A 21,923-nucleotide genomic window follows, 5' to 3' on the forward strand; every position below is an offset into this window, starting at 1 on the left:
AAATATCAACAGGGTCTCAAATACACCCTATAGTTTTCCAATGTCATGGGCAAGTGAGAGCAGATCAGATTCGGGATACACCTATGCACTGCTGGATGTGGTGAATTTCCAAATATTTTCCTGCTCTGCTCTGATTGGCATGGTGGAGACTTTGACTAAAAAAGCCAGTAGAACTCATTAGATATTCAACAAAGTGTCCTGTTGTTATTAGAGATGGACGTGAGCCACCATGTTCAGATCTGGACTTTCCCAAAGTTTGGCTTATTTGAATCTAGGATTTTAGTTCAAGCTACGAAAAAGATGGGGCAGCTATAACGTTTGGACCTGGACTCAAACTTTTCCAAAGTTAAGGGATTATCTGATCTAGGGATTTGGTTTAAATCTATCCCAAGTTATTATATACAATTGTCTTTTTGTTTCATACAACGAAGTGGGATTTTGTTTTTGGCTTTTTAGAAATTTCACTCATTGTTTATTCAGTGCCAGTACAAAAGACAAGATCCATTCTTCTGTTAATAATTGTGCCAGCGCCTCTGTAATATTAAGGAAGATTAATACTTTCTATGCATATAATGGAAAAATATAAATAGGACTTAAGTTTCATGAAATCTTTGTATGTATTTAACATAGATGATATGCTTTATTCTAAACTTCTGAATACTCTTTTGAATTGTGAACAGAAAGAAGTGTTTTTTCCCCCAGTGGTGCTTGCCAAATTTTATGGATCAGATGTTTGTTGGAACAAATCAGAAGTACATTGTAAGAGATGTAGCACACTGATATATATATATATATATATACACACACACACACACACACATATATACATATATATATACATATACACACACACACACACACACACACACACACCCCCTCATCCAGAAAAGAATGTCACCATTTGCTTAACTTTAAGCATGTGAGGGAGCTTGTGAGGGATTACTCATGAGCTCAATTTAAGCACATGCTTAGGTGCTTTGCTGGATCATAGCCATAGTACAGAATATAGAATTATGAGATACTATAAATATTCACACACATTTCACTGATGGTAAGTTAAGTTAACGTACATCTCTCTTCCAGCAGATACTGTAGACATTTACTATTGTGCCATTCAGTGGCTTCAGGCAAACAACCTTCAATCTGAGTGTTCAAGTACTGATTCTACGCAGAACTTCTAAAAACCTTCACACTGTGCTTAGAACTGGCATCAGAATTAGTTCAAAGGTCCCAAGATAAACATTGTAATTATGGTTCATATAAGAACTTTGCTATTTTCTCCAGAATGGGGGGTTTGGGGCTTTGTGGAAATGTCTTACATTTCTTTTCTCTGCTGCCCATTTAACTGATGGCCTTGATGCGGCGACTGCTCCTTCCTCCTCTTCTGATTCATATCCCTGTATTTCTTCTTCAAACACTGCGTCAAACTGGGGCTTTGGCATTAAAGCCGGTCTTCTTATTCTAGCTGTGTGATCCTGCTTGCTTGGGGTTCCCCTCTGACCTGCAAAATCTGACAGTTTCTCTCTTCTATCTAACCGCTCCATCTCCTGCTGACGACAGTTTGCTCCAAGTGAGCCTGCTCGGAGCTGTGGACTGAACATGATGGAGACCATTGAATCAGAATCACTGCTGTAATCACCTGGACATTAACACAAAAGGGATTGGTATTATTAGAAAAAAAAGAGAGTATTTTATTAAGAACGATTAAAAGAAAATACTTAATATAATAGAGTATTATTCTGAGGTCATACATGTTACACTGGAGCTGTAGTGCTCGGGGTAATTACTGTAAAATAATGTACATGTTATTATGAGGGACAATTAAAATAACCTATATTAAGTAGTGGAGAGACAATGGATTTTTGGCAAATAGTGCATCCTGTATTGGGCTTTGTTCTAACCTTAATAAATGAACGTACTCTGCTCCACGTTAATAGCTCTCAATGCTGCTATGGTCATATTATCCCATGCAGGAAACTCATTCTTGTAAGTTTTAATGTTCTGCAAGTTATTCAAGCAGATATCCAAACCCATAATTCTGAAGCATTACAAAAAACACAACCTAGACCTGAATGTGATTGATGAAAGGTTTCCAACTGGAACATTACAGGTCACCTGCAATTAACAAGACCAAAATAACCAGTTGCACCTGAAGGTTTGGCTTCAGGGCTCTTTGATTAACCTGGGTGTGTCAGAGGAAGAGATTTCTCTGAAGTCAAAGTTCCGTAACCGGATTAGAAAAACACCCTTTGGCACCCAAGGCACTTCCATGGTCTCTGGTGCAAAACTTTTGCCTACAACAAGGTGAACTAGCCCTCTTGTCCTATTTATTTAACTAAGAAAATCTTTGCTCTTTCATTAATTACAGACCATCTGAAGGTGTAAAATAAATTAGCCATACTATTACATAATTACTCATAAAATATACAGGAACCTCCAAATAAGCAAAAATACATGAAGCGTTATAAAAGAGATTATATCCTATTGCAATTAAACACACACATAGTTGTCTCAGAGAAAATGGACAATATGAAGAAAAAAATTTCAACTCTGAAAGAGGACTGGACATAATAAGGTGGCTTATATCTATATCTAGCCAGATGGGGTAATCGGTGCTACAAAGTGTCAGACATATTGGTCATAGAAATGTTTACTTGTGTGAAACAGGAGAAAAATGACCACTATTTTGAAATTTGGTTAATTCGTGTTACCATGCTGTTTTGGATACTCAAGCAACCAAAGCCCCAGATCCTCACATGTAGTTAGATGCCTAGTCCCATGGGCTCTGTCAAAGTGACTAATTTTCTTTGCATCTCACTGTGTTCTGCTGAAGTTTGTTTTGCCTTCCCTGATTATTACCAATGGGTAGCACAAGCTTCTGATTATTGTAAACTCCCTGCATAGATTCACTGATTGTCTCTTTAAAACTATATGCCCTGAGCTAGATTCTCAGCCCAGCCTCAGCTGCTTTGCACCATTCCTGGGGTATGTTCCAAATTCTCCAATGAAATAATAGGAGATTTGCTAATGGCAGCAATAAGGAAAGGTTAGGCCCTAAGAAAGGGATTGCAATAGATCTTCATATCATAGACTGTTGTGCTGAAATATTTAACAGCTTTTTAATAGGGCTGATATCCCTTGACCCAGTGGTGAGCTGGAGCTGGTTCGTGCAAACCGGTTGTTAAATTTTGAAGCCGGTTTAGAACCGGTTTAGACTTCGGCAGCAGGTCCCTCACTCGCTCCAGGTCTTTGGCGGTCCTTCAGTGCCGCTGAAGACTCAGAGCAACTGAAGGACGTGCCACCGAAGTGCCGCCAAAGACCCGGAGCGACTGAAGGAACCGGTTCTTCAGCTTTTGGCAGCTCATCACTGCCTTGACCCATAAATCCTGTTAGTTACCACCTGTTTTATAGCTGTAGTTCAGAAATCTCTTTGGAAATAAATAACTTCGAAGGTTTTGGCTGGGATCTTATCAAGGGCTCCTTACTGTGTTATGCACCCAATGTATGCACAACCTGAAGTGGGTAGTTTGCTTACACGGATCACAAACACTTTCTTTTGTTTCAATAGGAAAAAAGAAATGGAACAGAGTAAATCATTTTGCACATGCAGGAAACAAGCAACATTTGGCTTTTCACTATTTTTCCTACAAAGGTGATTTAAAAAATAGTGTCATTCACTGCCAGATTTTTAATTTTGGCAAAAATGAATAGCCGTTTTCAACAAAAGTGTGTTTCAGGAGTCCATATGTAAACAAAAAGCAGAAATGCGTCTAGTGGCGCATGATCTAACAGGTAGGATGATGGACAGAGAGTTAATAGACCTAGGTTCCATGCCTAGCTCCAACACTGGCCGGCTGTGTGACCTTGACAAGTCACATCACTGCTCTTGACCTCTGTTTCTCCTCCCACCCAGTGTCTGTCTTGTCTACTTAAATTGTAAGCTGTTCAGAGTAGAACTGCATCTTACTCTGTGTATGTAGAATACATGCTACAAGAGGGCCTGATCTGCTACTGTCATACCAAGAAGAAGAAGAAAAATGTATATCACAGTGGAGATGAGGGAAGAGACAATAGACACTTTGGGGCAGATTGTGTCTGAACCCCCAGGTGTCTTCCTGGCTCTTGAGGCAACTACAATGGACTCTGGGAAATATAAGGGGAGCCAAAAGACATTCTAGTTTTCCATCATTTAGGGAAAACAGGGAACGGTGCCCTCTACGTTTCTGAAGGTTGGATCCTCTGGCCTGGAGGGCTATAGATGTTGGTAACTTGAGGTAAGCGAGAAAACTGTTTAGGCAAAAATTGTAACTTGCTAAAATTCAGTTTTAGTCACTAGAAAGTGTGTTATGTTTTGTTTGTCACCTCACCTGTCTCTTTCTTCTGCTTAGTATTATTTAACTCTTTGTTGCTTATTAATAAACTTATTCTTAGTTTTATTATAAACCATCTCAGTGCTGTTATATTGAAGTAAAGAGCGAACCAGCAGGCTAGTCCCATGAGAGGGAACTTGAGAACTGGGATTCACTAATTGTTACCTTGCAAGGCAAGGATCAGACTAGCAGAATCTTGAGGAGTTTGCTGGATAGACTGGTGTGGCAGGAACCTGACCCACAATCTAAACTCCAGCAAAGTTCACCCTGGCTGAGGCGAAGGGGTAACACAGTGGCTTATTGGTTCTGGGTGTCCTGAGCAGGTGACCACAGTTGGTGCCATGTAAACACCATGGAGAGACGATAGGTGAAGGGGATGTGACTCATTTAAAGAAACTTTGGATTTCTTAGGGGATATTGTTGTAAAATTCTGGAACAAATTCTCTGTTTTCCACTGTATCCTTTTGGAGAGATATGCAGAGTAAAGCGTGTTTGTTACCTGTAGAAGCATCATGCCTTGCTTTTCGTCTAGCTGTATGATGAGTACCATACGGTAAAGAGAGGAAACGCAAATTTTGGGTGCTTGCCTGTGAACAAAGACAGAAAAGCATACAGTGTATTTAATTGTGCCAGCCTGGATTCAGAAGCAGAACCAGTTCAGCATGCATGACATTCCAAGCTGTGCCTTTCCACTGTTTAAACTATATGGGCCAAATTCAGTCTGAGATAAATGGGGGCAAGTTCCCAAGGAAGACTCTGGATTTAATTCAATGAAAAGGCAGTATAACAATAGAGGCACTGTTTTGGCATTCAATGATGGGCCAAACCAATGTAATTTACACACCAAGGGACTGGAAATCTGGGTTGTTACAAGAATAGCAACTAGCAGCAGGATGGAAATAAAGGGTAGTGGTTATTTGGGCTTTGCTGCATTTTGTGCTACACCTACACAGGTGTGCTACAACAGTGTGAAACCAGTGTAAGTGGATTTACACTTACACCTTCCACACCCTCAGACCCTGATTCTGAATCCATTTACACTGGGTTTACACCAGTGCAAACAGGATCAAAATCTGACCCTTGGGGTATGATACAAAGCCAGCTGAAGTCAATGGAAAGACTCCCATTGACTTAAAAGGGCTTTGCCTTAGACCCGAGGTGTGTGTTTCACTTGTTTTGTACCCACAGTGAATGGCAAAGTTAGTGCAAGTTACAGTGCTTTACCTCTTACAACCAATTACACTGTGTTCTGACTAGCATACAGGTGACATGTCACTGACATTATTGTTGAAGATAGCCCGTTGTTTCCGGGTGCTTTCCTCTTCTGATGCTCTCTGGGAAATATTCATTCCAATTATTGCAAAAGCAAGTTAAAATTGGCTGGGTTTTGTACGTCTAGAGGCAGACAGGTATTTTTATGCCCTGATCACACAAATTGTAGCTTGCATAACAATTACCGGTTTCCCACAAGAAAAGCTGTTTCCTTTCCTCACACTCTGCCTCAGGCTGTTCTGGCGCCGGATGAGAATTTCTTTGGCTTGTTTCTCGCTTGTTTCTGTTGGCAGGTTGTGTCTGTTATACGACAGGGTCTGAAATAGAAAATACATGTCTTTGACTCTCTTCCCTATGCACACTTGCCGCATTGGCTCAAGCAGTGCAGTCCAGTCAAGCATGCGACTGGGAGCAAGGAACTTCTCGTGTCCTATTCCTGGCTCTGCCACAGACTCGCTGTGAGATCTTGCACAACTTCTCTGGGACAGATCCTGGCCTTCAGTATGGCCCCCTTGTAGCACTCCAGTCCCTCCCTACCTGTGCAGCGGTGAATTCCCTGGCGGTGAACAGCCAGCAAAGCCAGCTCTACATGATCCTTACCCACATGTCACATCCTACAGAGCTGTGGCTGGGCCCAGGAGGAAAGGATTGCATAAACTGGAGGACCCTTAGGAATTAAGGAAGTCCAAAGGTGGGGACCTTTGCTTCCCACTCCGTTCCTGCACCAGATAGATCTCAGTCAGAACCAAGGACTGACCCCTCTGTTTCTTAGGCCTGGTCTACACTAGAAAGGCAGCACATCCTGGCATTTTGTGTCCTACCGACAAAAGTTTCCATTTAGCCAGCAGCGATTCCCCATCTCTGAGCAGCATACATCCTCTGCCAGATTAGTTCTATCCGTGCAATACAAGGGTGGATTCTACCATACTGGTAGAAGCTATAATGCCACAATGCAACATTACCTTCAGCAGTGTCTGGTAAAAGTTTAGTCACTGGGCCTGATTCTCTATTATCTTGGGTGACCATTTACACCTATCCAAAGTGAGTGTAGGGTGGACGTTAAACTCTTTGGGCCTAATTCTCAGCTACACCGAAGCTGCTTTACGCCATGCTGACATTGTAAAAGAGCCTTAAAATGGGCATTCGTTTAATGTATACTCACTTTAAGGCTCTTTAACGCTGCCAGAGTGGTATAAAGTGGCTTTAGTGTAAATGAGAATCAGGCCCTTCCATTTTAACTTGACAGAAATTTACAATCACTGTGCACTGGTGAATATGGCTGCAAATGGTGCAAGGCTGGAGAGAATCAGGCCCTCAACCTGTGAAATGAGAGTAATAGTTATCTACCTTATAGGGGTGTCGTGAGGGAAAATTCACTGATTTTTGTACAGCAATTTGAAGATTTAGGACCTGATCTCAATCCCACTTATATTGGGTTCACACTGATGCAATTCCAGTGACATTCCAGAGCATAGTTAGGTCCTCAAAGTTCAAGATAAGTGGGTAGTAGTGTTATTAAAATCCTTCATTTCCAAAAGAAGATATGGTTTCAAATACCACATAGCATGCTATAGTGCAGCACTAGTAGATCTTAAGGTAACTGATTTTGCAGACGCAGGGTTCACCTCAGTAATGTACAGGACAGATGCATATGGAACTTGCTAGTAAGATAAGAAATACCTTTCATAAAGACAATTGGCTACAATTCAGACAATTTTAAAGAAGAATATAACATGAACAATGACCTGTTATAAAATGATTATTCTTCATATGTTACATTAGTCAGAACAGTTGATCAACATAATTTCAGGGTTACCCAAGTGTACCTGCTAGCACACTTTGCCATAGGAGAGCATGACAGTGCTCAGCATTATGCGTGGTTGGTTAGTGATGCATTGGACTGGGTTACACTGATGTTGCACCTTTGACCAGCATCACACTGTATTTTTACAGGATACCAAAGTCACGTCCATTTTTTTTCAAAATAAATCCTTGCTGAGGCCCAGCTCACAGAAAAGCTTACAAGACGAGGCTCTGGGTGGGAGGGAGTTCTTCCCCCATCATCCTATCTTGAGGGATCTTTGTCTCCCACACAGAACAAGCCATGAGACCTACCTCCCAAATCTGGCAAATCTACGTAGGTCCTGTGCCTCCACAACAGCGCTGGCCCTAATGGCCCTGCTGCTCCTTCACAGAGTAGGGCCACTGAGATTAGAATAATATCAGTTTTAAACCTACTCTGCAGATGGTTTGCTTTAAAAAAAAAAAATGTAACTGCTGCCATGTTCAGGTAAATACCATTACTCCTAAATTCCATATCAGCTCCATCTCCTCAGTTGCCATGAAAATACTCAACAGGCCTGCTGTTGCAGTCACAGGTCACAGCTTGTGTGTGACTGGAGAGAGAGGGCTTGGAAAGTTAAACTAGATAAACTAGGTGTTGGGCAATATCAGAAAGGAGAACATTCCTGAGTCACCGAGATCTTTACAGATAGGGAAGCCTGACCTCTAGAGCTAGTTTCTGGATTTTCTTGTCCTGTTACATTGCAGATCAGACATCAGGGTGAAAAGCTAGAAGGCGAACTCCCTTTTACTTTTTGGTACTGTGAGATCTGAGCACAATGGGCCAGATCCTCAGCTGATGTAAATCAGAGATCCTCCATTGAAATCCAATTGACACCAGCTGAGGATCTGGCTCAGTATTTCCCATTAACACAGTTTCATGGTTCAGCTGAGAAGAACAATACTATCTTTGCAGCTACCATTGGTTGTTGCTATCATGGCGAGGAGGTTGTTGCTATCACGGCTATCAGAGCTTTGTTACAAGAGTCGCTTACACACCCTTTGTCGTACTTGATACAGACTGTGTGTCAGCATATCCCGCATGGACTCCACCTCTTCAGAGGAAAGCCTACGCATTGTTTGATTTCTATAGCTTCTGTAAATAGAAGGAAAAGGTTAACATTATAGTAATTTGTACAAATCACACAGGAATTATCTTTCCTATAAAATTATTTATTTTCATATGTTATTATTTCTAGAGCACTGCAGGTGGGAATGGCAATTTTGTAGCCAATGATACTAAGGAATCAATGAAAGCAAAAAAAAAAGAGAAAACTTCCTAGTTTGTTTTGTTTTGTTTTTTAAATTTTTGCACTTTGCATCATCTTTTGAAGAAAGAACATAAGAATGGCCATACTGGGTCAGACCAAAGGTCCATCTAGCCCAGTATCCTGTCTGCTGACAGTGGCCAATGCCAGGTGCCCCAGAGGGAATGAACAGAACAGGTGATCCATCCCCTGTTGTTCCGGCAAACAGAGGCTAGGGATGCCATCCCTGCCCATCCTGGCTAATAGCCATTGATGGACCTATCCTCCATGAACTTATCTAGTTCTTTTTTGAACCCTGTTATAGTCTTGGCCTTCACAACATCCTCTGGCAAGGAGTTCCACAGACTGACTTGTGCATTCTGTGAAAAAATACTTCCTTTTGTTTGTTTTAAATCTGCTGCCTATTAATTTCATTTGGTGGCCCCTAGTTCTTGTGATATGAAAAGGAGTAAATAACACTTTCTTATTTACTTTCTCCACACCAGTCATGATTTTATAAATCCCTATCATATCCCCCCTTAGTCTCCTCTTTTCCAAGCTGAAAAGTCCCAGTCTTATCTCTCCTCATATGGCAGCCGTTCCATACCCCTAATAATTTTTGTTGCCCTTTTCTGAACCTTTTCACATTCCAATATATCTTTGAGATGGGGTGACCACATCTGCATGCAGTATTCAAGATGTGGGCGTACCATGGATTTATATAGAGGCAATATGATATTTTCTGTCTTATTACCCATCCCTTTCTTAATGATGCCCAACATTCTGTTTCCTTTTTGACTCCCACTGTATACTGAGTGGATGTTTTCAGAGAACTATCCACAATGACTCCAAGAGCTCTTTCTTGAGTGGAAACAGCTAAGTTAGACCCCATCATTTTATATGTATAGTTGGGATGTTATCCAAATGAGCATTACTTTGCATTATCAACATTGAATTTCATCTGCCATTTTGTTGCCCAGTCACCCAAGTTTTGAGCGATCCTTTTGTAGCTCTTCGCAGTCTTTCTGGGACTTAACTATCTTGAACAGTTTTGTATCCTCTGCAAATTTTGCAACCTCACTGTTTACCCCTTTTTCCAGATCATTTATGAATATGTTGAATAGGACTGGGCCCCTACAACCTCTGGGGAACACCACTATTTACCTCTCTCCATTCTGAAAACTAACCATTTATTCCTACCCTTTGTTTCCTATCTTTTAGCCAGTTATCAATCCATAAGAGGACCTTCCCTGTTATCCCATGATAGCTTACCTTGCTTAAGAGCCTTTGGTGAGGGACCTTGTCAAAGGTTTTCTGAAAATCACTGGATCCTTGTCCACATGTTTGTTGACCCCCTCAAAGAACTCTAGTAGATTGGTGAGGCATGATTTCCCCTTTACGAAAAACATGTTGACTCTTCCCCAACAAATTATGTTCATCTATGTGTCTGATAGTTTTGTTCTTTACTATAGTTACAAGCAGTTTGCCCAGTTGAAAACTAAAACATTAACATATTGTGAAGATACAATAAGCTGCCATTCAGTTTACAATAGAAGCCAACCTTTTCTTTTTAAGAATTAACAGGGAAAGTCACCTTCCACACAGTAGGGTCTTGGAGGAAAGTGTTAAATCAGTGATTGAGGGGTGGTGTGGGATGTGGGCAAAAAAGGGTCCATATTTTTAAGGGACCTTTTGGACAGAGTTTCTTTTATACTTTTTTCTTTCTTTGCTCACCACAAACATCTTCCAGTCTCTGAGACCTTGACGTTGTACTGGCTTTAACAACTTTCTGCCAGTGCAAATGAGAAGGGAGCATCATACTCTTAATCCAAAGGAAACCAAGAGATAAAAAGGACAGTCCCATAGAATTGGAGAAAGTTCAGGATTTGTCAAGGGGAATGTCGCAGCCCAGAAAACTTGGCTGGCAGGTCTAGAGAATTTATACAGTTATCCTGTAACAGGGCATAGTCATCATGACAAATCCCAATGGGATCCTTGCAGAGAGAGATCGGGATCCTCTCTCCTTGCAGATAGAGCACAACCCAGATTGATCTCTGGCTAGGTGCTTAAGGTGATCAGGCTGATTTTCAGTTTATGTTCATCACTGACAATCTTATAGCGCCACCAAAGTTTCTGATACCCATGTGCTTGTGGCTGAGTAGCAGCGTTCCTTGATATGCACCCATTGGAATTGTTGGTCTTCCATTCCAATAATACATCCCTACCAAGAAAGCTGCCAAAACCAAACCAGTGCTGATAGAGGTGGTTGCTGGGTTCAGCTATGAATATCCTCATTTCTGATCTTGTCCTACCATTTGATATGGAGCAACTGACAAATACAACAAAAATCAAAACCATCAATCCTGTGTTCTTGTGCTCATGTTTCACTTCTGTACAACAGAGCTAGTATAACTGATTCTATAGATCTGCAGCTTCATAGCATGCTGGATGTCATGATGGATACAGTGATCTCACTCAACTGAAGCTGAAAGAACGTGCCTAAGGCAACAACTCTTCCATTTTTATGAATTAGCGTAAAAATTGTTTACAGTCATTTGTAACTACCTGTCCTTCTTGTGAAAGAAACAATGGAAGCTGGTTGATCTGAAATGCTAACTGGATTTGCCAGGTCAACCTCTGTGAGAGCTTAGTCATGTATCAAAGAGGAGAATGGAAAAAGGGATAAAGGGGCATGACCATCACAGGTGAACCATAGTCAAAGTTCACTTCATTGTTCCCACTTGTTTTCTTTTTCTTCACTTCCTTTTATATTTATTTGTCCCTCTTTTCCCTCATATTAAGTGATGTAATTGTGGTAAATGGCTTGATTAAAGGAGGGTTTCCTTTAATTACATTCTGAAAGGATTATGCATTCAGTTTCCCTTACATTAGGGAAAGAATACAGCCTTTAATATCAAAAAGAAGCTGTGTCTAGAATAAACTAAAAATTGTTATACGATTCATGACTTGGGCCAGAGCACTGATGTTCAGATATGGATTAGTTTAGGCTAGGGCTTGGGGTTCAGGTTCAATGCAGAATCCAGGCCAAGGTATGGTGGCCAGGGCTGGCCTTACCATGAGGCAAACTGAGGCAGCCGCCTCAGGTGCCAGACTGGGGTGGGGGTGGGGGAGCGCCACTAGGACCCAGAGTGTAGAAAATTGTGTCTGCTGCTGGTGCATATGTATTCTCTCTGCTCTAGATGCACAGAGATGGTGGAGTGCTGTGCTGGAGGAAGGAGGGCACAAGAGACAGAACAGGCAGGCAGGAGAAAAGGTGAGAAGGAATAACAAAGCAGCAGGAGCTGCAGGGAGAGAGAGAAGGAGGAGCCTGTTATGTACCTCTCTAGCACCCCCAGGAGCCTGGACTGATTTACACCAGCTTCTCAGGGAGCTTCCTGTTTCCTGCTGCTTCCCTGAACCCACTTGAGGAGAACAGGCAGTCAACTGAAGTAGTAGGAGCCAGTTAGGCCCTTAAGATGCTGACATCTTCCCTCACTCAGGCCCTGCTACCAGCCTGCTTATTTGTCCCCTTCAATTGAGTGTTGAGAGCTACTATAGCTGGCAGGGAACAGCAGTCATGAGTGAAAGAAGAAAATGCCCCTATGGGACAGCATTCAGAAAAAGAAAGAAAGCAAAGGAAGCTTTTCTATCTAAACAGAAAGGAGCTCTCCTGAGATACATAGACACAAATGTTCAGGGTGAGCCTTCCGGCCCGAGTGAGGATCTGAGTGGTAATCTTCCAGTTAGTCAGGGTGCAGGTGACCTGGCAGCTACTGCAGCATCCATCTCTCCATCTCAAATGGAGGTAACCCTGCACATTCCTGAAGAAAAGTGTAGATCAGAGAAGAGAGTGTGGTGGAGGTACAAGAAACAGCTGCTGCTGAGTTTAGTTCCTTAAGTCTAGATGATCCAGGACTTTGGACCCACTTGAGCAGTAGCCTGAGGGACTTCCTTGTACTGCATGGGCCACAGCAAGTGAAAAACTTCATGTTCCCCAAAGACAATGAAAATAGATGTTTCCATCCAATACATTACTGGCGTGAAATCCCCAATGGTGACAAAGTGGAGAGGCCACGGCTTATGTACTCAAAAACCCAGAATGCTGCATACTGTTTTTGTTGCAAACTCTTCCAGTCTAATGTTCCAGCCACATTGGGTTCTACAGAAACAAAAGGACTGGAAAAATCTGGCTAGAAATCTGGCATGCCATGAGAAGGCAGCAAATCACCAGAGAGCATTCCATAGCTGGAAAGAGCTTGAGATGAGACTAAGGTTAAAGGCCACCATAGATGATCAGCATCAAGAGAAGATTGCATCAGAGTCTCTTTACTGGCAAAACTGGAAAAGGCTCATTGCCATTGTGAGAATGCTTGCTACCCCAAACCTAGCACTGCATGGCACTTCAGATCAACTGTATGTGCCAAACAATGGAAACTTCCTTAAAATTGTGGAGCTGGTGGCTGAGCTTGATGCTGTACTCCAGGAGTATCTAAGAAGAGTCACCACCCAAGAAATGGACACACACCACTACCTTGGAAAAACAATTCCAAATGCAATTACTGGCAACCAAAGTCAAACAGAAAATTGTGGCAGATCTGAAGTCAGCAAGATATTACTCTGTTATTCTGGGCTGCACACCTGACATCAGCCATACGGAACAAATGACTTTAATTGTGCATTTTGTAACAGCAACAGAACTTAGTGAAAATGTTCCTGCAACAGTGACTATCAGAGAACATTTTCTAAAATTTATGGACTTTGATGATACTACAGGAGCTGATATGACAAATGTGCTTCTTAAAAAGCTGGAAGATATGGGAATTGCGACAGCTGACATGAGAGGTCAGGGCTACGATAATGGTGCCAACATGAGAGGAAAGAACAGAGGCGTGCAGACATGGATCCGAGAGTTAAATCCTCGAGCTTTTTTTGTCCCATGCAGTTCTCATTCATTGAACTTGGTGGTCAGTGATCCAGCATCAGCTTCTAGTGAGGCTGCTGAATTACTTAATGTAATTCAAAGCATCTATGTATTTTTCTCTGCATCAACTCATCAATGACAAATTTTGAAGCAACATCTGGGAACATCCTCTCTGACACTGAAACCACTGAGTGCCACACGATGGGAAAGTCGAGTGGAGGCGATAAAGCCTATCAAACACCAAATTGGGAAGATAGATGATGCCATAGTTGCCATGATGGAGAATAATGCTACAACAGGAACTGTTCGTGGGAGAAGGAAATGGAATCTCCAGAAACATACATAACTTCAAATTTCTGTGCGGCCAGCATGTCCTGCAGCGGCTCCTGGGGGTGGGGTGGAACAGGCAGCTCCGCCGTGCATTGCCTTCACCTGCCGGTACCACCCCTGCAGTTCCCATTGGTCGTGGTTCCCCGTTCCCGGCAAATGGGAGCTGCGGGGGGCGGTGCCTGCGGGCGAGGGAAGCGCACGGAGCCCTCTGCTCCCTCCCCCAGGGGCCGCAGGGATGTGGTGCTGGCTGCTTCTGGGAGCACAGGGCCAGGGCAGGCAGGGAGCCTGCCTTAGCTCTGCTGCACCATGGGGGTGGCAATGCCACGGGCCAGATTAAAAGCCCTAACAGGCTGGATCCAGCCCGCGGGCCATAGTTTGCCTTCCCCTGATTTAAGGCCTGATGTTCCATCTACATCTGCATGCAGCGGAGAGCCAGATTAGGTTGATCTGGAGTTGGGAAAGTAGCAGGATGAAGTGATTTCTACATGATACCATTCTTCTCAATACTTTCCCCAACACTTTTCCCAATTCTGTGATATAAAATCCCTCTGCAGATGCACCACAGGCTTCTGGTTCCATAGGTCTAGGGAGGGCAGGCCTGGACAAGAAGGGGGTAGAGAAGCAGCTACTCTTTGTGGAATCAGCCATGAGGGGATTGTACTGTATAAGACTTCAGTTGTCAAACTATGTTTCATGGACCACTGGTGATGTGAGAACCACTTGTCAGTGGTCCGCAGAGAGTTTAAAAGCAGCACTTCAAAAAAAAACATTAGCAATTTAAATGGTCACGGGATGAAGCCACAAGTCACTGGCCCATCTCCCCAATTTAGAACTCTAATGTGTGCATTTTTAAGTCCCTAGACAGGGGGCTAGGCTAAATGTGTCTTATTCATTTATTAAACTAGACTATTTAAATGGTTACTTTTTTTAAAATGTGGCTTTTTCTATAAATGTTGCATGACTTTTTCCTTTTCTAACTTGCCATTTTTTACCTGTGATATACTTTTGATCACTACATACAGACAACAGTTGATCTCAACAACTGGTCATTTCCTAGAGATGAGCCACTTTGGATTTTTAACACATTTGAATTTTGGCAGTTTTCAGATTCAAATGCCTGAACCCAAACCTATCCCTATGACTTTAGATTCAGGTTGGATGCAAAACCAGATAAGGCCTAGTTTCTGGTTGTGCTTTGAGGAAGGTGGGAATTTTGCAGTTGCAACAAATGGTGGCAATTTTGTGAAATTAGCTGTAATTGACCATCATACAGCTGCCATCAGGGCCAGCCCACAACACTTTGGCACCTGAGGCGGGAAACTCAAATGACGCCCCCATCCCCCATCGCTTGGGCCAAAACTTTGAAAGGTCTCAATTCTGCTTTCTTCCTGTTCTACTCTTCTCATGGTACTGCTCTGCTACCTACCCCAATAAAGGAGAACTAATAACTTAAAATGCCTTATTCAAAAATTTTAAGTAACATTTAACTTTCAAATGCCTGAACAGCAAATGTAAATTTTCTTGTCTGCATAGTAAACACGGCATTTTTATCTGTTTGAATAATCAAAGTGCTGCTTTCCGTGCCTTCTTGGCTGCAAAGATTTGAACTGCTTTCTGAAGGTCCACAGTCTGGGCCAGCTCATGCTCTATTGAGATGGTTGCAAGGCCGACCAGCCTCTCCTGTGTCATTGTGGAGCGTAGATGTGTTTTTATTAACTTCAGCTTGGAGAAACTGTGTTCTCCACTGGCAACTGTTACAGGAAGTGTTAGAAGTATGCGCAGAGCAACAAAAGCTTTTGGAAAGAGGGTGGTCGTCTTATTTGTGCACATACATGCCAGAACAGCCTTTGGAGTTGATCCTGCTGAGATGTATCTTGAAAGGGCTTTCAGTTCATCACCTAAATCACTCGCATCAATATTGTGCATGTCATCGTGTGTCAACACCGTCTCTAGTGCCCTGCATTGCTGGTGTAGGTCTTCTTCAGGTATAGTGAGGAGTTTTGGAATATCATAGAACATCCCAAATATACTGCTGTGTTCCTTGAGCTGCATGAAACGTTCTTCACCTGACTGTATTGCACAATCTAGCACCTGGTTAAAGAATTCAACTTTCAATTGTTGTTTGGGGTCTCTTATGGGATTATCCCGTGCCTCGTAATCAAAATGTCATCTTCTTCGGTGACTCTTGTATTCTTGAATGGGTAGGAAAATAGCTTCAGTGTGAAGTTCCTCTGCCAACTTCTGTGCACTCTTCAGAACATTTTGAAATCCCTCATCTGACCGGTAAGACTGTAGGTATGACTTTACTTTGTCCAGTTGTTCCATTGCTCCAGATATATCAAGGTCAACACCTTGGAGTCTCTTGCTTACAACATTTATGTCAAACAGTATGTCATGCCACAACACTAAGCCACACAGAAATTTGAAGTTATGTATGTTTCTGGTGATTCCATTTCCTTCTCCCACGAAGGACGTTGTAGCATTATCCTCCATCATGGCAACTATGGCATCATCTATCTTCCCAATTTGGTGTTTGATAGGCTTTGTCGCCTCCACTCGACTTTCCCATCGTGTGGCACTCAGTGGTTTCAGTGTCAGAGAGGATGTTCCCAGATGTTGCTTCAAAATTTGTCATCGATGAATTGATGCAGAGAAAAATACATAGATGCTTTGAATTACATTAAGTAATTCAGCAGCCTCACTAGAAGCTGATGCTGGATCACTGACCATCAAGTTCAATGAGCAGCGCGGGGCCAGGGCAGGCAGGCAGGGAGCCTTCCTTAGCCCCGCTGTGTGCCGCTGCCACCCTGGAGCCACTCGAGGTAAGCGGCGCCAGGCCGAAGCCTGCACCCCAAACGCCTCCTGCACCCCGCCCCTAGCCCTGAGTCCCCTAACCCCCTGCCTTGAGCCCCCTGCCGCATCCCTCCTGCACCCCAACCCCCTGCCCATAGCCCCTTCCTGCACACCACACCCCCTCCCGCACCCCAACCCCCTGCCACAGCCCTACATTCATGGCCCTGCATGCAATTTCCCCACCCAGATGTGGCCCTCGGGCCAAAAAGTTTGCCCATCCCTGCTTTAAATCATATCAGTGCTTGTTATCGTTTCGCTCTTTAGGTGACTCAAATAAAATACCCTCAGTTTCAGCTGAACTGAATTAGCAACAGAACAAACATGAAGATTATCTATATTGTTCTAAAGCACAAATAAAAAGCATACGCTTTGCATGGGATTAGCCATTAATCTGCCATGCTGATAACCTGCTTTCAGATAAAACAAGTTTGACTTGTTACCACTCCCATAAAATCATCTTTATTACCATTCTTTCTCTGATGCTTATTGAAACTTCCTGCATTTTACTTGCAGAGCCCAGGCCAGGTGTTTTATTTGCAAAAACATGATTGAGATTATATCATTCTGGGTGCATAACAATTGGCTATAACTCTCCGTTGGCCAAAAAAAAAAAAAAAAATCAATCTATTCTGATCACGAATGTACCCAAAATACTGTCCACATTTGTTCTAAAAAATAGAGCTGGTTAAAAAATAAAAGCCAAATTCCCCATCCAATTTTTTCCCCATTTTTTACTACGTTTTGAACTTTCTGTACTCTCCATCCAGTTCTACTAAGAAGAAAGTAGCATCCTAGTGGGATAACGCTTGTATAATAGTGTTACTGGCAATGAAAACACTCAGTCTCATTCTGAGCCTGCTTACACCAACGTCCATCAAGAAAAACTCCCCTGATGTCCAAAGACTGAGCTCAGAAATAAGCCCATCTTGTCTTTCTTATGATTATATTTAAAGTATATTGTCTAAAATTCAGCCAGAAATGTGGTATCTATAGCATCTGCTTGGATGTGCTTTGCCTTTTGAAATTCCTATTTCTAATGCTTATGTTCTCTAAGCCAGTATAACTAAGTGCTATATATTATCTCAAATATAGATGCTTTGTTGCACAGTCAATGGGCAAATACTTAATGCATAGTCCACCTGTAGGAATCCCACTGACATGAATGGAAGTTCTGAGCCTGAAGCGAATCCAGAAGGCTCAACTGAGATCTGCCCTGATTACCAGAGAGAAGATTTCTTCCCCTTGTCTCTAAAGCGTGAAAACCCCAGATAGCAATGATATGCCCGTGCAACTGATCAAAAGGGCTGATGAGAATGATCCCATCACCCTCCTGCATCCCAAATCTCTCATCCCCAGCCCTATCCCAAAGCCCGCACCCCCAGCTGGAACCTGCACCCCTTCCCGCACTCGTGCCCCAGCCTGATTCCCCTCCCGCCTTCCAAACCCCTCTCTCCCAGACCAGAGCCCCCTCCTACACCCCAAACTCCTCATCCCCATCCCAGAGCCCGCACCCCCAACCGCACCCTCGCACTTACAGCAACGCCGGCCTATTCAGCCAGACACCAATAATGTTCTAAATGGCCCAGTAGTACATAAAGTAGTCCCGCACCCCCAACCAGAACCCTCACCCCCTCCTGCACCCCAACCCCAATTTGGTGAGCATTCATGGCCCGCCATACAATTTCTATGCCCTGATGTGGCCCTCAGACCAAAAAGTTTGCCCACCCCTGAGCTAGAGGGTTCCTGGCAGCTGCAGTTCCCCACGTGCCCTGAGGGAAGAAGAAGGCAGCACAGCGCGCAGGAAACTCTGAGCAAGCCTGGGACCAAGCATCAGGCTGTTTCTCCCTCTGGATCCTGGGCTCTGCGGGGGGCAGGGGAGGGAGGGAGATGGGTGTATAGATGCGGTGGGGGGGGCACAGCTAGGTCCTGGGGCGAAGGGGGTGTGGGTATATGGGCCAGGGAGGCCCCACGGCTGGGCTCTGGGGGAAGTATCTGAGTTGGAGGGGCCCTGCAATTGGGCTCTGGGGAGAGGAGGTTCGGGTGTATTGGTTGGGGGCCCCCCGCAGGAGGGCTCCGTGGGGAAGGGGTTGCAGGTGTCTGCACCCCCACACCCCAGCTAGGCTCTGGCAGGTGGGCAAAGGGGCAGATAAACAGGAACTGGGTTGTCATAATGGTTTCTTTAACTCTCTACTCCTGGGGGAATTCTTGTGTGTGTTTGCATGGTTACAAACATACTTGCTGACCGGTATTTTGAAATAAATTACCAAAATAATTGAAACTGGTGTGGTTATGTAGTGTTATTTTGACAAATAAAATTTTCAGAATTTTAAAATATTGTGTGCATAATTTTAATTTTTTTGGCGCAGAATGCCCCCAGGAGTAACCTGAGTTCTGGCCAAGACTAGAAGCTGAAGTACCAAAATACTACAGGAAAGCCTGTCCTTATAGCATTCTGACCCAGTCTAAAGTAGCAATCTTACAAGAGAGCCTGGTCTCATGAGAACTATACCCAAATTTACAGATCCCAGAATTCTGGTTACTAATCTGAACTGAGGGCCAGACAAACCAATACGCTCCATTCCTTTGTGTTGCTCTCTTTCAACACAAAGCAGCCATAAACCAGAATTTACTGGCCAGTTAAATGAAGCATATGGCCGCTTTGCATCACTGGAGCAGTACAAAGCAATCAGCGAGTACCACTCAGTCTAGATCTGAATCTCCAGGCCTTTGCAGGCATGCCTGATGCTGCTGAAAAACATGGGTAAAGAGACAGTCTTTTCCCTCTTTGTAAACTCAGAACCATCGCTGAACATTTCCTTTCCTATGTAACATTTCAAGGTCCCAGCACCTAACATTTATTCCTCCCCTCCCAGTACCTTGTTCTTGTCACATTTCTTTTAAAGTCCTTGTCTCCCTCCACTGTTTCTTCATATCCCCCCCACCGCCCCCCACCTTATTCCTCTCTCCCCTGTTTGGTATGCTGTAATGGAGCTGATACTCACTGGAGAGAAGCTGTCGATTCAGCTGAACTTGTCATCCCATTTTCTGCCATGTCAATGGCCTGTTTGATTTCCATCTTCTTGTACAGAGATACAATGCTGGATTGGGGCTGGTTCCCCCGGATCAGGATTTTCTTTAGATATGTATTGTCAAACTTTTTAAATCTATGAAACAGAAATGAAAAGAAAATGTGCAGGAGTGCAGTCAAAGGGTCAAACAAAGGGAACCTGATGGGGAAACCGAGCAGAGAACCCCGGACAGCGCCACTGCTCTGAGAAGGCGTCAAAGGAGTCAGTGGACACCGCCCAGAGGAACTCTGCCTGGATATGTGAAAGGACCGAGGATCGGAAATAGGCCCCGCAGTCACAGGAGGCTCCATCGGCCAACCTCCTCTCCCTGGTTTTATAGATGGCCGTTTTAGCCAGGGCCAGGAGGAGGTTGACCAGGAGGTCCCGTGGCTTTGTGGGGCCATGGATAGGGAGTGCATAGATAAAGAGGGGAAAAATGCAACCAAAAACGTAACAAAATATTAGTGAGGAGCCGGAATAGGGGCTGCAACCTGGAGCACTCCAGGTAAACATGCACCAGGGTCTCCCTCACGCTGCAGAAGGGACAGGTGTCTGGGATGGGGGGGAACTGGGCCAAGTACACGCCTGTGCTCACAGCTCCGTGAAGGAGCCGACAACCAACATCGACGGCGGGCCTCGGGACCAGGGTGGAGTATAGGCTGGCCCACAAGGGCTCCTCACCCTCTAGAGATGGCAGGAGGTCCCGCCACTTTGTGTTGGGGTGGGATGTGCGGGTGAGGAAGTGAAGGTTGTGGAGCACGAGCGTGTATAGATGTTTCTTTGGCGCAGTCTGAAAACGAACCGGCTGCAAGTCATGCAGACGGCTCATGGTGAAGGAGGTGGGGGGGCTGGTTGGGTCCATGAGGCAAGGGCCTGATGAAAAGGTCCAGAGGGCCTGGGGTGGAGGGTGGGCGGGGCATGCCCTCTCACAGGGCCTGGTGGAGATAAACCCGACCAGCTGGAGGTAAAGCGGCCCTCACCTCCTGAAGTACGTGCTGGGGAGTACAAGATCTGGAAAGCCCCATGTGCTGAGCGAAGGTCAGAGGATCCAGCCAGTCTCCCTGATCGTAGTCCAGGAGGTCTCTGATTCTGGTAACTTCTGCCAGGACCAGCCTCTGGCGCACCGAGGGGGACTCCGCCACCTGCGCACTGAGCTGGGGATTGTATAGCAGGGGCTCCGTGAGGAGATCTGCCCCCTCAGTGGCCACCACGGACCTGGTTGCCGAGAATAGTTTCCAGGTCCGGAGGAGGTCCTGGGAGAAGACCGGCAGCCTGGAGAGGTCTCGCGGAAGACCTCTCGGATGGAGATAAAGGAGCTGCCGGTCGTATCGGAGCCCTCGGAAGTGGTGCAGGAAGGCGTGTGCCAGCACTCTCCACACCAGACTACCTGTACCATAAAAGAGCCTCTGCAGGGCATGGAGGCGGAAGGCACTTCAGGCCGTGCCCTTCCTCCTCCAGGGGCAGGTGGAGGACCCCTGCAGAGACCCAGTGCACTCCTGGCCAAAAGAACTCCAGAATCACCAACCAGAGGTTGGCCAGGAAATCCGGGGTTGGGACCAGGGTGTTGAGCCGGTGCCAGAGCATGGACAGGACTAATTGATTGAGCGCCAGTGCCCTCCCTCAAAGGGAGAGGCACCAGAGTAGTCCTGTCCATTTCTGGAGCCACTCTGTCACCCTGCCCTCTAAACCGTGCCAGTTCCCCGGCGGAGACGGATGCGTGGCAGAAAGGTAAACGCCGAGATAGAGCAGCGGACCCGCACTCCACCGGATGGCCTGAAGGGCAGGTGGGAGGCAGCTCGCCTGCCAGCTGGCCCCAACCACCAGGCCAGAGCTCTTGACCCAGTTGACCCAGGCAGAGGAGGCTGCCAAGTAGACAGCCTGGAGCAGGTGGAGGCTTGCCAAGTCGCCCGGGTCCAGGACCACGAGGAGAACATTGTCAGCGTACGCCGACAGGACCAGCCTCAGCTCTGGCTCTCGGAGCACCAACCCCATTAGCCTCCAATGGAGGAGACAAAGGAAG

At 44.7% G+C, this 21,923-nt stretch overlaps 1 protein-coding gene across 1 annotated transcript in view; it reads right to left on the minus strand.

The window, feature by feature from the left end:
- Nucleotides 1-878: 878 nt before the first annotated feature.
- SLC9A4 (solute carrier family 9 member A4) overlaps nt 879-21,923 on the minus strand; it is a 57,511-nt gene continuing 36,466 nt past the window's right edge. Inside the window, exons 8-12 of the mRNA XM_007068955.3 lie at nt 19,838-19,999; nt 8,484-8,580; nt 5,828-5,959; nt 4,870-4,957; nt 879-1,639 (exon numbers count right to left, since the gene is read on the minus strand). Of these exons, the coding sequence (XP_007069017.2) occupies nt 1,272-1,639; nt 4,870-4,957; nt 5,828-5,959; nt 8,484-8,580; nt 19,838-19,999 (847 nt within the window). The 3' untranslated portion in view covers nt 879-1,271. The remainder of the gene's footprint in view (nt 1,640-4,869; nt 4,958-5,827; nt 5,960-8,483; nt 8,581-19,837; nt 20,000-21,923) is intronic.

Source organism: Chelonia mydas, chromosome 1 (assembly GCF_015237465.2).
Source record: "Chelonia mydas isolate rCheMyd1 chromosome 1, rCheMyd1.pri.v2, whole genome shotgun sequence".
NCBI classification, from domain to species: domain Eukaryota; kingdom Metazoa; phylum Chordata; order Testudines; family Cheloniidae; genus Chelonia; species Chelonia mydas.